The sequence below is a fragment of the Calliphora vicina genome, unplaced genomic scaffold (genome assembly GCF_958450345.1).
Source record: "Calliphora vicina unplaced genomic scaffold, idCalVici1.1 scaffold_80, whole genome shotgun sequence".
NCBI lineage: Eukaryota > Metazoa > Arthropoda > Insecta > Diptera > Calliphoridae > Calliphora > Calliphora vicina.
Window position 1 is genome coordinate 4,596 of NW_027052609.1, and position 17,797 is coordinate 22,392.

Consider the following 17,797-nt stretch of genomic DNA (forward strand, 5'->3'; position numbering starts at 1 on the left):
CATACATACATACATACATACATACATACATACATACATACATACATACATACATACATACATACATACATACATACATACATACATACATACATACATACATACATACATACATACATACATACATACATACATACATACATACATACATACATACATACATACATACATACATACATACATACATACATACATACATACATACATACATACATACATACATACATACATACATACATACATACATACATACATACATACATACATACATACATACATACATACATACATACATACATACATACATACATACATACATACATACATACATACATACATACATACATACATACATACATACATACATACATACATACATACATACATACATACATACATACATACATACATACATACATACATACATACATACATACATACATACATACATACATACATACATACATACATACATACATACATACATACATACATACATACATACATACATACATACATACATACATACATACATACATACATACATACATACATACATACATACATACATACATACATACATACATACATACATACATACATACATACATACATACATACATACATACATACATACATACATACATACATACATACATACATACATACATACATACATACATACATACATACATACATACATACATACATACATACATACATACATACATACATACATACATACATACATACATACATACATACATACATACATACATACATACATACATACATACATACATACATACATACATACATACATACATACATACATACATACATACATACATACATACATACATACATACATACATACATACATACATACATACATACATACATACATACATACATACATACATACATACATACATACATACATACATACATACATACATACATACATACATACATACATACATACATACATACATACATACATACATACATACATACATACATACATACATACATACATACATACATACATACATACATACATACATACATACATACATACATACATACATACATACATACATACATACATACATACATACATACATACATACATACATACATACATACATACATACATACATACATACATACATACATACATACATACATACATACATACATACATACATACATACATACATACATACATACATACATACATACATACATACATACATACATACATACATACATACATACATACATACATACATACATACATACATACATACATACATACATACATACATACATACATACATACATACATACATACATACATACATACATACATACATACATACATACATACATACATACATACATACATACATACATACATACATACATACATACATACATACATACATACATACATACATACATACATACATACATACATACATACATACATACATACATACATACATACATACATACATACATACATACATACATACATACATACATACATACATACATACATACATACATACATACATACATACATACATACATACATACATACATACATACATACATACATACATACATACATACATACATACATACATACATACATACATACATACATACATACATACATACATACATACATACATACATACATACATACATACATACATACATACATACATACATACATACATACATACATACATACATACATACATACATACATACATACATACATACATACATACATACATACATACATACATACATACATACATACATACATACATACATACATACATACATACATACATACATACATACATACATACATACATACATACATACATACATACATACATACATACATACATACATACATACATACATACATACATACATACATACATACATACATACATACATACATACATACATACATACATACATACATACATACATACATACATACATACATACATACATACATACATACATACATACATACATACATACATACATACATACATACATACATACATACATACATACATACATACATACATACATACATACATACATACATACATACATACATACATACATACATACATACATACATACATACATACATACATACATACATACATACATACATACATACATACATACATACATACATACATACATACATACATACATACATACATACATACATACATACATACATACATACATACATACATACATACATACATACATACATACATACATACATACATACATACATACATACATACATACATACATACATACATACATACATACATACATACATACATACATACATACATACATACATACATACATACATACATACATACATACATACATACATACATACATACATACATACATACATACATACATACATACATACATACATACATACATACATACATACATACATACATACATACATACATACATACATACATACATACATACATACATACATACATACATACATACATACATACATACATACATACATACATACATACATACATACATACATACATACATACATACATACATACATACATACATACATACATACATACATACATACATACATACATACATACATACATACATACATACATACATACATACATACATACATACATACATACATACATACATACATACATACATACATACATACATACATACATACATACATACATACATACATACATACATACATACATACATACATACATACATACATACATACATACATACATACATACATACATACATACATACATACATACATACATACATACATACATACATACATACATACATACATACATACATACATACATACATACATACATACATACATACATACATACATACATACATACATACATACATACATACATACATACATACATACATACATACATACATACATACATACATACATACATACATACATACATACATACATACATACATACATACATACATACATACATACATACATACATACATACATACATACATACATACATACATACATACATACATACATACATACATACATACATACATACATACATACATACATACATACATACATACATACATACATACATACATACATACATACATACATACATACATACATACATACATACATACATACATACATACATACATACATACATACATACATACATACATACATACATACATACATACATACATACATACATACATACATACATACATACATACATACATACATACATACATACATACATACATACATACATACATACATACATACATACATACATACATACATACATACATACATACATACATACATACATACATACATACATACATACATACATACATACATACATACATACATACATACATACATACATACATACATACATACATACATACATACATACATACATACATACATACATACATACATACATACATACATACATACATACATACATACATACATACATACATACATACATACATACATACATACATACATACATACATACATACATACATACATACATACATACATACATACATACATACATACATACATACATACATACATACATACATACATACATACATACATACATACATACATACATACATACATACATACATACATACATACATACATACATACATACATACATACATACATACATACATACATACATACATACATACATACATACATACATACATACATACATACATACATACATACATACATACATACATACATACATACATACATACATACATACATACATACATACATACATACATACATACATACATACATACATACATACATACATACATACATACATACATACATACATACATACATACATACATACATACATACATACATACATACATACATACATACATACATACATACATACATACATACATACATACATACATACATACATACATACATACATACATACATACATACATACATACATACATACATACATACATACATACATACATACATACATACATACATACATACATACATACATACATACATACATACATACATACATACATACATACATACATACATACATACATACATACATACATACATACATACATACATACATACATACATACATACATACATACATACATACATACATACATACATACATACATACATACATACATACATACATACATACATACATACATACATACATACATACATACATACATACATACATACATACATACATACATACATACATACATACATACATACATACATACATACATACATACATACATACATACATACATACATACATACATACATACATACATACATACATACATACATACATACATACATACATACATACATACATACATACATACATACATACATACATACATACATACATACATACATACATACATACATACATACATACATACATACATACATACATACATACATACATACATACATACATACATACATACATACATACATACATACATACATACATACATACATACATACATACATACATACATACATACATACATACATACATACATACATACATACATACATACATACATACATACATACATACATACATACATACATACATACATACATACATACATACATACATACATACATACATACATACATACATACATACATACATACATACATACATACATACATACATACATACATACATACATACATACATACATACATACATACATACATACATACATACATACATACATACATACATACATACATACATACATACATACATACATACATACATACATACATACATACATACATACATACATACATACATACATACATACATACATACATACATACATACATACATACATACATACATACATACATACATACATACATACATACATACATACATACATACATACATACATACATACATACATACATACATACATACATACATACATACATACATACATACATACATACATACATACATACATACATACATACATACATACATACATACATACATACATACATACATACATACATACATACATACATACATACATACATACATACATACATACATACATACATACATACATACATACATACATACATACATACATACATACATACATACATACATACATACATACATACATACATACATACATACATACATACATACATACATACATACATACATACATACATACATACATACATACATACATACATACATACATACATACATACATACATACATACATACATACATACATACATACATACATACATACATACATACTGTAACGACACGTTTTTCCGCTGGTTGCCGGGGTAGTCTCAGCGGAGTCCAGGGTCGTATTGTTGTCTTGATTGAAGAGAAACCACAAAGTTCTCCTATGTCGTCTCAGTAAAGAGAATAAAAGACGTAGTTCTCTTAAACGTTATAATACGTATCACTTTATTTTAATTTTACAAATAACACAAAAACTCAATCTAGAGTAACGCCAACTGTCTGAGTGGAGCCACGGGAAGCAAGGTAGCAACTAGTCAGTCGTGCTGAGATAAAATCTGCTGGCGACGACGCTGTTGGGCTAAAGTAACAAGCGACTATTGGGACTTGCCTACACCACGTCGCTAACGTCGTAGGTGTCGGACAAGAGTGTCACAAGATAGAGGTATAACCTCTGGATGTACCACTGGTTTCCCACTAGTGCCTCTTAGAATAGCCAATTAGTTGTACCCTGGTGAGCTAGATCAATAAGCTACTATTGGGACTTGCCTACACCACGTCGCTAACGTCGTAGGTGTCGGACAAGAGTGTTACAAAGTAGAGGTATAACCTCTGGATGTACCACTGGTTTCCCACTAGTGCCTATTAGAATAGCCAATTAGTCTTAAAATGCCTCTATTGGGACTTGTTTACACCACGTCGCTAACGTCGTAAGTGTCGGACAAGAGTGTTACAAGGTAGAGGTATAACCTCTGGATGTACCACTGGTTTCCCACTAGTTGCCTTTTAAAGCTAACCAATTAGTTAGTACTACTCGTCGCTAACGTCGAGTGGTTCTTACCGCTTGGCCTCCTGCTGGCAGACTGACTTCAATTTCACAGTGTGCCTTCTTTTATACCCGTGTCGGACAACTAAGTGACTACAACCATCGTTGGTAACGATCGTACTATGGTACTTTTATTACATTCTGCATGGTTGTATTTTGGGGTAGTGATATTAAATTGACTCTCTTATTTACCAACAGATGGCGTACTCATATAAATGAAACCGTTAAATTTAAATACATAAAACAAATAAAATAATCAGATTAAAACTAAACATAAAATAAAATATATATAAAATAATAAAATTAATATTTAATGGTGGCAAAAACAAGTTTACGACTTTTGTCGTTACACTATCCCCTTCCTTCCCCTTGTGGAATTACGGGTTGAGCGATCGTATGCGTGTAGGTAGCGTACTTGAGACATCAATATTCGATAACATTTCACATCAATGATTTTCATCAATCGTTATTGTTTGTGGGACTTCTGGACGCACAAATTCGTTTCAGGCGATCGGGAACCTGCGCCATACGTATTTGCCTGGAGCTCCACGGTATGAGAGGTGTTGTGGACATCGCTGGTGATTGTAGACTGGTGGGTGATGTCGATGAGTGATGATGCCGTATGAGTAATGTTGGTATTGATGAGGTCGGCGACATTGATGAGAGCGATGTGGGTGATGAGGTTGATGAGGTAGCTGATGATGTTGATGACGTAGCTGACGATGTTGATGACATTATTGATAGTAAGGTTTTAGTTCACTAACATGTGCTTTGCGCATGTCTTTGTTTTGCATCCCGTAGATTTCTGCAATAACGGGGGACACAAATCCCTTAACGACATATGGTCCCCCGTACTTCGGTGCTAACTTGGCAGCAAAATTATCAATTGCTTTTGACAGTGGATGCTGCCTCACCAGGACTTGGTCCCCAATATTTGGTTTCCACCGACGACGACGTAGATTATATCGTTTTTGCTGGTTTTCTGAAGCCTTCGCTAGATTTCGTCTTACAATTCTGAACACTTCTTTTAGCTCGGTGGCTCTTTCATCGGGGGTTATATTTCGAGCTCCTGTTCCTATGGTTACCTCATCATATAAAGCCTTCGGCAGCCGCGGTTCTCTACCCTGCGTTAGATATGCCGGTGAGTAGCCCGTAGATTCGGAACTGCTGGTATTAATCGCAAGCATTATTTCTGGTAAGAGTTCATCCCATGTGGTATGTTGTTGACCCGAAAACTGAGCTATGATAGTTTTTATGGTGCGGTTTGCCCTCTCTGTAGGATTTTCCTGTGGAGTATATGGGGCAGTAAACTGTTGATGCACACCAATGTCATTCAAATATTTCTTAAATATACGAGATGTGAATTGTGTTCCATTGTCGGTGACCATCATCTTTGGCACTCCATAGCGAGCCACTATACGTTCACGGAAAGCTTTAACAAGGCCCTCTGAAGTTGCTTTTCTCATTGGTACTAGTTCGCACCACTTCGAAAAGTTATCGAAGAACACTAAGAGCATGGTGTTTCCGTGCTTCGTCCTAGGTAATGGACCCACAAAATCTGCGCAAATGGTGGACCAAGGTTCATCTGGTATCCGAGTGAGCATAACTCCGGCGGGTTGTTGCTGAGAAACCTTATATTTTTGGCAGATTTCACAATTACGAACATATCGTTTTATATCCCGGGTCATTCCCGGCCAATAATATCGACCTGCTACCTTATTAATGGTTTTTCTAATTCCTAAGTGACCACCGGCTGCACAGTCATGATTTTCTTTTAATACCTTTTCTCTTAAGGGCGTAGCAACACATAACTTCCATGAGGTACAGTCTTCATCGTTGAACTGGCGTGAAAAGTGCTTGTACAGTTGGTCCCCTATTATGGCATAGTCTGCAAATTTATTTGGCTGATCCCGTACTTCTGCCATTCGCGCTTCCAGCCATGGACATAAAACGGGGGTTTTTGTCTGAACCATGTTGATACCCTCGACTGGCTGTCGTGATAGTGTATCTGCTACTATATTTAGTTTTCCTTTTCGATATTGAATAGAAAATTTGTATTGCTGTAGTTCGAGTGCCCATCGTGCAAGTCTTCCCGTTGGGTTGTCGATTGAATTTAACCACTTTAACGCAAGGTGGTCGGTCACGACAATGAATTCGTATCCTTCGAGATAGGGTCTCATTTTACGTATACCCCAAACAATAGCTAGACACTCTTTTTCGGTAGCTGAATAATTATTTTCTGCTCCATTCAGACGTCGGCTGGCATACGCTATTACATTCTCTGTGCTATCGGTAGTTTGTGTCAAGACCGCACCTAGCCCATAGTCACTGGCATCAGTTTGTAGTACGAACGTTTTTGTAAAATCTGGGCACGACAATACAGGCGCCGTTGTTAGTTTCTCTTTAAGGAGATCAAAAGCATTTTGTTGTTCTTCTCCCCACTTCCAGTGTTTGCCCTTTTTAAGCAGGCGAGTCAGTGGGTGAGAAATTGTGGCGAAGTCGGGAACAAAACGTCGATACCACGATGTGACACCTAGAAAACGACGGACTTCCTTAACATTCTTTGGTGGAAGCATTTCAGAAATAGCCGCGACCTTATCTGGATCAGTTTTAATACCATTGGTGGTCACCACATGACCCAAATACTTCGTTTCGGTGTTAAAAAATTGGCATTTTTCTATGTTGATTCTTAATTTGGCAGATCGCAATCGTCGAAATACTTCTTTTAAGTTGGCCAAATGCTCTTCAAACGTGGACCCGATGACAATAATGTCATCTAAATATGCAAAGGCGTGGGGTTCCATATCTGCTCCTATTACGCTGTCTAACGCTCGTTGAAAGGTTGCGGGAGCCGAGTGCAAACCAAATGGCATCACCCGCCATTGATATAAACCTCTTCCGGTGACGGCGAATGCAGTATACTTTTTACTTTCTTCATCCATAGGGATCTGCCAGTAACCATCTTTTAAGTCCAGACTGCTAATAAATTTGGCATTTCGGAGGCGACTTAGTATGGTGTCTATTCGTGGTAGGGGATAAGCATCCGGTATAGACCTTAAATTTAATTGGCGAAAATCCATGCAAGTACGCCACCTTCCGTCCTTTTTTTTAACTAAGGTGATGGGGAAGCTGTAGGGGCTACATGATGGCTCAATACATCCACGGGAAATCAACTGATTGACCTCCGCATCGATGATAGCTTGCATCGCAGGATTTCGTTGCGCGTAACGTAGTTTAATCGGTCGGTCATCTTTCATAATTATTTTATGGGTAGCAATATTTGATAGCCCATTAATCTGCTGAAACTTCGGTAGTTCTTCCGCCAAGAATTTTGATACTTGTAGCCGTTGTCCGGGTGACAACATTTTTTTTTCATCACATTCAGTGGGCGTACATAAAATTTTAGGTATATAAACAACTTCTCTTACCTGAAGTTCTTGACTTTTATTGCAGAGGTTCATATTGTTGTTTTCCGGTTTTCTACATCCACAGTTTACTTCAAGGCCGGCACAAGTGAGAGTGGTGTTGAAGATTCGTAAGAAGTCAATCCCCAGGATGATGTCTTCTGTAGATTCTTCCATAACTAGGAAATTACATTCTGCTGAAATATTTCCTAAGGTAACCATAAATTTTGCAGCTTCCTTTATGAGTTTCTTTGACCCATCAGCTAGGAGTACATCAATGTCTACTGGTACATAAACAGGTTGGCTGGAAAATCGTTGTATTTGCTGTGGAGTTATGAAACTTCTAGTTGCACCGGTGTCAATAATGGTGGTGACAAAATTGTTTCCGATTAAAACAATGGCCTTTAATTTTTCATCTTCATAGAGAAGTCGTGTGCTGTTCATGGTACCTTTGTGACCTTGGACTTCGAAGTCCTTACATCGTGTGTCGTCATTACGGGAGTATGGGCTTTCAATAACCATACGATGATGAGCGCTTCGACTTTGGGGTGTGTTTGTAGGTATACTTTCTAGATCATCAGCTAATTGTAAGAGATCATCGAGGGTAGTAAAATCCTTTCTTCGGATATACCACTGATAATCCGGCTGGGCATTACGGAAGATTCTCTCCAGTTTCTGCGCTTCTGATAGATCTGCATGTCGCATTAAATCTTGTAAGGCAAGGACATATTCCTTAAACGGTTCTCGAGCGTGTTGAGTTCTTTTACGGATTTCGTCTTCCAGCTTCTCGAAGTAGCGTGTGGGAAGGAAAAATCTATAAAAATCTTTCTTAAACAGTGACCATTTCGTCCAGTGTCGGTTATTGTTTCGTAACCAAACCAGTGCTTTCTCTTTGAATAGCTCCGGCAACACTAATGGTAACTGGTCCAGGTCGATGTTGTACATTTTTGCAAGTTCTTCCGCCCTTTCAATGAAACCTAATGGATCTCTGCCTCCATCGAACTTCAATCCCCATTTTCGTACCAGCTCTACGACCATAATACGGCTTTCACTTGGTGCTCGTTGTGGTTCATTATGACCCGGTAATGGTATTGACAGTATCATGGCTGCTTCTGATTTATCCACTGTTTTATTGGGAGTCTCCATTTTTACTGGTGACGTTGGCGGGATGTACGTGGCTGCGACAGGTATCTGTAATGTTGTGCCAGGGGATAGTGGAGCTGGATTATTTATGGCATCATGTTTTGACTGCAATTCCAATAGCTCTTTCATCTCATCCTCCGTGTGATCTGTGCTCAGGAATTTTGCAAACCTCTTCCGTAATTCATCTACGTTTCCTGTGGCATCTTTTCCAACCTGGGATAGATATTTCACTAGATCTTCCCGTTTTAGGGAGTATGCCCAGGAGGTTTTCAGCATTTTCTTCTTGGTTGTTGGACAATTTAATGTCCCTGCTCGGGCGCCAATGTAACGACACGTTTTTCCGCTGGTTGCCGGGGTAGTCTCAGCGGAGTCCAGGGTCGTATTGTTGTCTTGATTGAAGAGAAACCACAAAGTTCTCCTATGTCGTCTCAGTAAAGAGAATAAAAGACGTAGTTCTCTTAAACGTTATAATACGTATCACTTTATTTTAATTTTACAAATAACACAAAAACTCAATCTAGAGTAACGCCAACTGTCTGAGTGGAGCCACGGGAAGCAAGGTAGCAACTAGTCAGTCGTGCTGAGATAAAATCTGCTGGCGACGACGCTGTTGGGCTAAAGTAACAAGCGACTATTGGGACTTGCCTACACCACGTCGCTAACGTCGTAGGTGTCGGACAAGAGTGTCACAAGATAGAGGTATAACCTCTGGATGTACCACTGGTTTCCCACTAGTGCCTCTTAGAATAGCCAATTAGTTGTACCCTGGTGAGCTAGATCAATAAGCTACTATTGGGACTTGCCTACACCACGTCGCTAACGTCGTAGGTGTCGGACAAGAGTGTTACAAAGTAGAGGTATAACCTCTGGATGTACCACTGGTTTCCCACTAGTGCCTATTAGAATAGCCAATTAGTCTTAAAATGCCTCTATTGGGACTTGTTTACACCACGTCGCTAACGTCGTAAGTGTCGGACAAGAGTGTTACAAGGTAGAGGTATAACCTCTGGATGTACCACTGGTTTCCCACTAGTTGCCTTTTAAAGCTAACCAATTAGTTAGTACTACTCGTCGCTAACGTCGAGTGGTTCTTACCGCTTGGCCTCCTGCTGGCAGACTGACTTCAATTTCACAGTGTGCCTTCTTTTATACCCGTGTCGGACAACTAAGTGACTACAACCATCGTTGGTAACGATCGTACTATGGTACTTTTATTACATTCTGCATGGTTGTATTTTGGGGTAGAGATATTAAATTGACTCTCTTATTTACCAACAGATGGCGTACTCATATAAATGAAACCGTTAAATTTAAATACATAAAACAAATAAAATAATCAGATTAAAACTAAACATAAAATAAAATATATATAAAATAATAAAATTAATATTTAATGGTGGCAAAAACAAGTTTACGACTTTTGTCGTTACAATACATACATACATACATACATACATACATACATACATACATACATACATACATACATACATACATACATACATACATACATACATACATACATACATACATACATACATACATACATACATACATACATACATACATACATACATACATACATACATACATACATACATACATACATACATACATACATACATACATACATACATACATACATACATACATACATACATACATACATACATACATACATACATACATACATACATACATACATACATACATACATACATACATACATACATACATACATACATACATACATACATACATACATACATACATACATACATACATACATACATACATACATACATACATACACACATACATACATACATACATACATACATACATACATACATACATACATACATACATACATACATACATACATACATACATACATACATACATACATACATACATACATACATACATACATACATACATACATACATACATACATACATACATACATACATACATACATACATACATACATACATACATACATACATACATACATACATACATACATACATACATACATACATACATACATACATACATACATACATACATACATACATACATACATACATACATACATACGTGTAATTTTATGTGACTTTGGTAAAATAATGGGTCGACATAATTCGACAGATTTAAATACGGCGTTTTGTATGCGACCACTTGCTCGTATTATACCTTCTTGGTCCATATAGGGATTGAGCGACAACAGCTCACTAGACTTTGAAATTGTACCTTGTTGTTTAAGAATGGCGTACTCAGTTGAATATGCTGTTTTTTGAGCATATCGGCAAAGAAATAATTCAGCATTTTTCTCTTCAGCGGCAGAAAGTTCACCTTTGAGCAGTTCCTCGTGTTGTATTTTTCGCAAAATATTTGCCATGTAGCGTAGAACCCAACTTATGGTGCGCTTGAGCCTACTGTAATTTGAAAATCGATTAATAATATTTTCAATACTACTCACTTGTGTGACCAGGAAAAGTTTCCGTTTGGCTCTCAACTCTTCTGAACAAGAGTCAGTAATCTTATTCATTTTGGCCTCGTCTGGCCATTCATATTTGGGTTGTAGCAAAAAAGATGGACCAGTTATCCATCTACCTTTAGGGTCATATAACGGAGGAAATTTTGCTCTTGTACCATCATCAGCCGGATTTAGCTCTCCAGGGCACCAATGCCATTCTGCAATGTTGGTGTTTTCGATAATCTCCGCTACCCGATTCGCCACATATTGTTTATATTTTGTATGATCACCTCGAATCCATCTTATAGTTGTTGTAGAGTCGCTCCAAAAGAAAAAAATGTTGACTCGATCATCGTGGTACTTGACGATGTTGTCCTTTAAACGCACTGCCATTGTTGCGGCTTGTAGTTCGAGCTTCGGGATCGTATGATAACGTGTGGGGGCACAACTAGTTTTTGCACAAACAAAAGATAAGTAGACTTTTCCTTCAATCTCTGCTCTCCAATACGCTATCACCGATAAGGCTTCCTCACTTGCATCGGCAAATAAATGCAATTGTACTGCTGCTGTCATAAACGTACTCATATAGCAGCGAGGCATTTGAAATTGTTTTACTTTGGGTAATTCTTGCAACCACATTTTCCACCGTTCGTAGATATTTTCTGGTAGCTCTTGATCCCATTTTAATCCCAATTTCCATGTTGACTGCAGTAGTAATTTTGCTGAGATCATAAAGTTTCCCAAAAATCCAAATGGGTCAAATACAGACATGGTAAGGCTTAGCAATTCACGTTTTGTGGGAACTCTTTCCATATTTAAAATGCATTGTGGAACACGATGAAGCTTTAAACTGAAGGTAAAAATATCTTGTTTTGTGACCCAATTCATACCAAGAACACGATCGACGTCGCCTTCCAGTTTAACTGACTTTTCACAGCTGACAGAGTTTCCACATTACTCATTTACGTAATCAGAGTTGGATAAAATATTTCTCAAATTAAATCCTGCATTTTTGTGTATTTCGATAACTTCTTTTACGACTTTTGCCGCTTCTTCTTCCGTATCAAAACAATCGACGTAATCGTCAACATAATGACGTTCTACAATGCCTTTAACGGCTCTGGGGTAATCCACCTCAAAATTTTTTGCGTTGGTATTTTTAACGTATTGTGCTATTGTGGGTGAACAGCTAGCACCAAATATTAATCTTTGCATTACAAATACCTCGACTGGCTTACTAGAGTCACCATTTCTCCAAAGAAATTTAAGACAGGCTTGGTCCTCTTCAGTTACAGAAATTTGGTGAAACATCTCGGCGATGTCGCCACACACAGCGAATGGAGCTTGGCGAAATTTAAATAAAATCGAAATGAGCGGTTGGTTGAGATCCGGGCCGGCAATTAAGGCTTTATTGAGTGACACATTTCCTATTTCAGCGGCAGCGTCAAATACAAGACGTAATCCTTTTTTATTAGGGTTATGCACAGCAAAGTGCGGCAAATAAAACGATTTTAATGATATGCTATCTTTTTCTTTTGAACTCAATCGGCGGGCATATCCTTTGGCAATATAGGTATCAATTTTCTCTTTATACTGTTGGGCATATTCAGTGTCACGTTGCATTTTTCTTTCTACGCTCTGAAGGCGCCTGTAAGCCATATCAAAACTGTCGGGAAAAATTTTCTTTCCACAGAAGTGGGGTAACAAAACGATCACCAACCTTTACTGTTGATCTATTCAAAATATCTATGGCTATAGTGTCTTCCTTTGACATAATAATTTTAGTATTTGGTTTGATTCCAAATGTCTCCATTCCAAAATATGACGTTAGCAGTTTCTCCAAATTACCGCTTTCTTCTACTGTTCTCACATGAAAGGCATGACGTAGCTGGATGCTGTCGTAACTATAGGGGCCGTATACCAACCAGCCCAAGCGAGTTTTTACTGCGATGGGGCCCTTACTAATGGACGTCTGTGGTACTTCTATGGGTACTGTGAGGAAAGCATGTGCCAAACTTATTATAATTTTAGGCTGAATGTTTTTATATTCTACAATCGGCAAATTATTGATATGTGTATTTTTATACTCACTACGGCAGAAACTTTGATGAGGCAGGGTTATATTTGTAGAAGTAAATACCTTTGAAATATGAAATTTTTCAGCATTCTCATGTACTCCACTAATGGCTAGATCAATAATTTCAGTTGGCTCACAAATAGTGTGGTGAATAAACCATTGGACTTCTAATTGATCCTTTTTACCTGATATTCCAAGTTCGTGGGCAATTTTGGCGTCAATCATTGTTGTGTTGGATCCATCATCGATAAAGGCATAGGTTGAAATTTCTGTTAAGTGTCCATACAATTTTACAGGAATAATTTGAAATAGTACACTTTCTCTCATATGGCGGCCTTCATTTAAATGACAATTTCTTCCGGCTGTATTGCTTTCGACTAAGCTAGGCTTTGATGTAACAACATTATTTGAAGATGGATTTTGGGCAACCACTTCAATACTTGAGTCATGTAAAAGGCGATGATGGACTCTATTACAACCATTAATACCACACTTCTTTTTGGCATAACATGAAGCTGCTCTGTGGCCCTTCTTTAAACACGAAAAACATATTTTCATATCTTTTACTTTTTTCCAACGGACATCACATGGCAATTTTAGAAATGATTCACATTGATCCACTGAAGCACACTGATTTTCACATACACCACAGGTTTTTAAAGAAACACTTACGTTTACACGCCTACGTCCTCCAGATGTTGTAGTCAACTGTTGTTGTTTTCTGACAGTATTCGAACATACACTCATATTTGACATTGAATCAGTAACAGTACTGGCGATTTTTCGAAGTGCATTTAGCCACTGACTAAACTTTACGATTGTAGGGGCATCACCAAGACTTAGGCATGCTTCGGCCCATTGCATTTGGCGGCATATTGGCATTTTCACAACTAGTTCATTTAGAAGCATTGGATTTGATAAATGGTGTGCACCTTTGGCATTTTGAAGAAACGTCGACATGTTAGTAATTTTATTCGCAAAAACAATTAGCCCTTCTAGATCACCTTCTGCAACAGGTAAAATTGTGCGAACTTTCTCGATCTGACTTTTTATAAGTTGCTCCGGTCTCCCGTAATTCTGCTCTAAAGTTTCTAAAATGGCAGCGACGTTGGCAGAATTTGTAAGCAGAGCCTCTACTGTGTCTTTTGCACGGCCACTTAAAGCATCTCGAATTCGCATAATATTGTGCAAATTGGAATATTGAAATTCTCTGGTTGTGCTCTGGTATGCTTCAATAAATGTTTGCCATTCCTCCGGCTGACCTGAAAAATGGGGAAGAGGGTAAATTTTCTTATTTTGCAAACCTGACTGACTAACTGAAGGCATTTGTGCGGCGGCAGAATATTGCGTGACGGCAGGTACATTGGCAAAAGGTTGCGATGAGGCAGAATCATCAGACAGCGTAGAACTATGTGTATCGGCAGAGATTGATGGTGGCGGCAGAAATTGTGTCCCGGCGGACGTATGAGCAGCGGCAGAGATTGCTGGCGGCAAAAATTGTGTCCCGGCGGACGTATGAGCTGCGGCAGAGATTGCTGGCGTTGGCGGCAGAAATTGTGTCCCGGCGGACGCATTAGTAGCGGCAGAGATTGCTGGCGTTGGCGGCAAAAATTGTGTCCCGGCAGACGTATGAGTAGCGGCAGAGATTGCTGGCGTTGGCGGCAGAAATTGTGTCCCGGCGGACGTATTAGTAGCGGCAGAGATTGCTGGCGTTGGCGGCAGAAATTGTGTCCCGGCGGACGTATTAGTAGCGGCAGAGATGGCTGGCGTTGGCGGCAAAAATTGTGTCCCGTCGGACGTTGATGTAGTTGGCTGACGTCTTAATTCGTTCCTTATTTTTTGTATATTACTTTGCACACGATCATTGTTTGATATCATCAAAGCTTGCATGGCCTGTAGTTGCCTGTTAAATTCATTACGCATCTCATCCATTTTCTTACCGAATTCACGTGACAAAGCATTCATATCTGTATTGGAACTCTGTTGTGGCTCAGCTGAAGTTCCTGGCGAATCTTCTTCAGTTTGCCCTGCAGTTTGTTTTTGTGCCGGCGGCGGTGGCGTGCGATCAACTCCTCCCATGTCTACATCAAACGATCCGAACTTGGCTGGCGGAACTCCTTTATTTCTTCGTTCGCTAATTCTTCTTGGAGTTGTATTATCGGTCATTTATTTGGCTGTAGTAATGACCTTCTCTAATGGCTGTCTACACCAAGTATAGAATAAAAATTTGTGGCTGACTGCCACAATACCAGATCCTGTGCCGTAAGCCAGAATAAACTAATCGCAAATAAAACACAAAACTTGTCTACTTGTATGATGTATTTATTTGACAAATGTAATGTGTGTGATGATGCGATGATGTGTGTTTATTCTCTAAAGTTAACATTAAATTATACAATTATTACAAATTAAATTACAGTG

At 35.8% G+C, this 17,797-nt stretch overlaps 2 protein-coding genes across 2 annotated transcripts; both read right to left on the reverse strand.

Moving 5' to 3' along the window:
- Positions 1–12,153: 12,153 nt before the first annotated feature.
- On the reverse strand, positions 12,154–14,964 carry LOC135963058 (uncharacterized). Its single transcript, XM_065514838.1, has 2 exons — positions 12,921–14,964; positions 12,154–12,164 (listed from the first exon to the last, which is right to left on the reverse strand). The coding sequence occupies exons 1-2, from the start codon at positions 14,185–14,187 to the stop codon at positions 12,154–12,156; spliced, it is 1,278 nt and encodes a 425-aa protein (XP_065370910.1). The 5' UTR covers positions 14,188–14,964.
- LOC135963059 (uncharacterized) lies at positions 14,960–17,542 on the reverse strand. Its single transcript, XM_065514839.1, has one exon. It carries the CDS (start codon positions 17,540–17,542, stop codon positions 14,960–14,962), a length of 2,583 nt encoding a protein of 860 aa, XP_065370911.1.
- Between the last annotated feature and the right edge of the window lie 255 nt (positions 17,543–17,797).

What these genes read in the sequence shown, in the direction of transcription:
- LOC135963058 (XM_065514838.1), bottom strand. Translation starts at nt 14,187, where the DNA reads ATGAATTGGGTCACAAAACAAGATATTTTTACCTTCAGTTTAAAGCTT.
- LOC135963059 (XM_065514839.1), bottom strand. Translation starts at nt 17,542, where the DNA reads ATGACCGATAATACAACTCCAAGAAGAATTAGCGAACGAAGAAATAAA.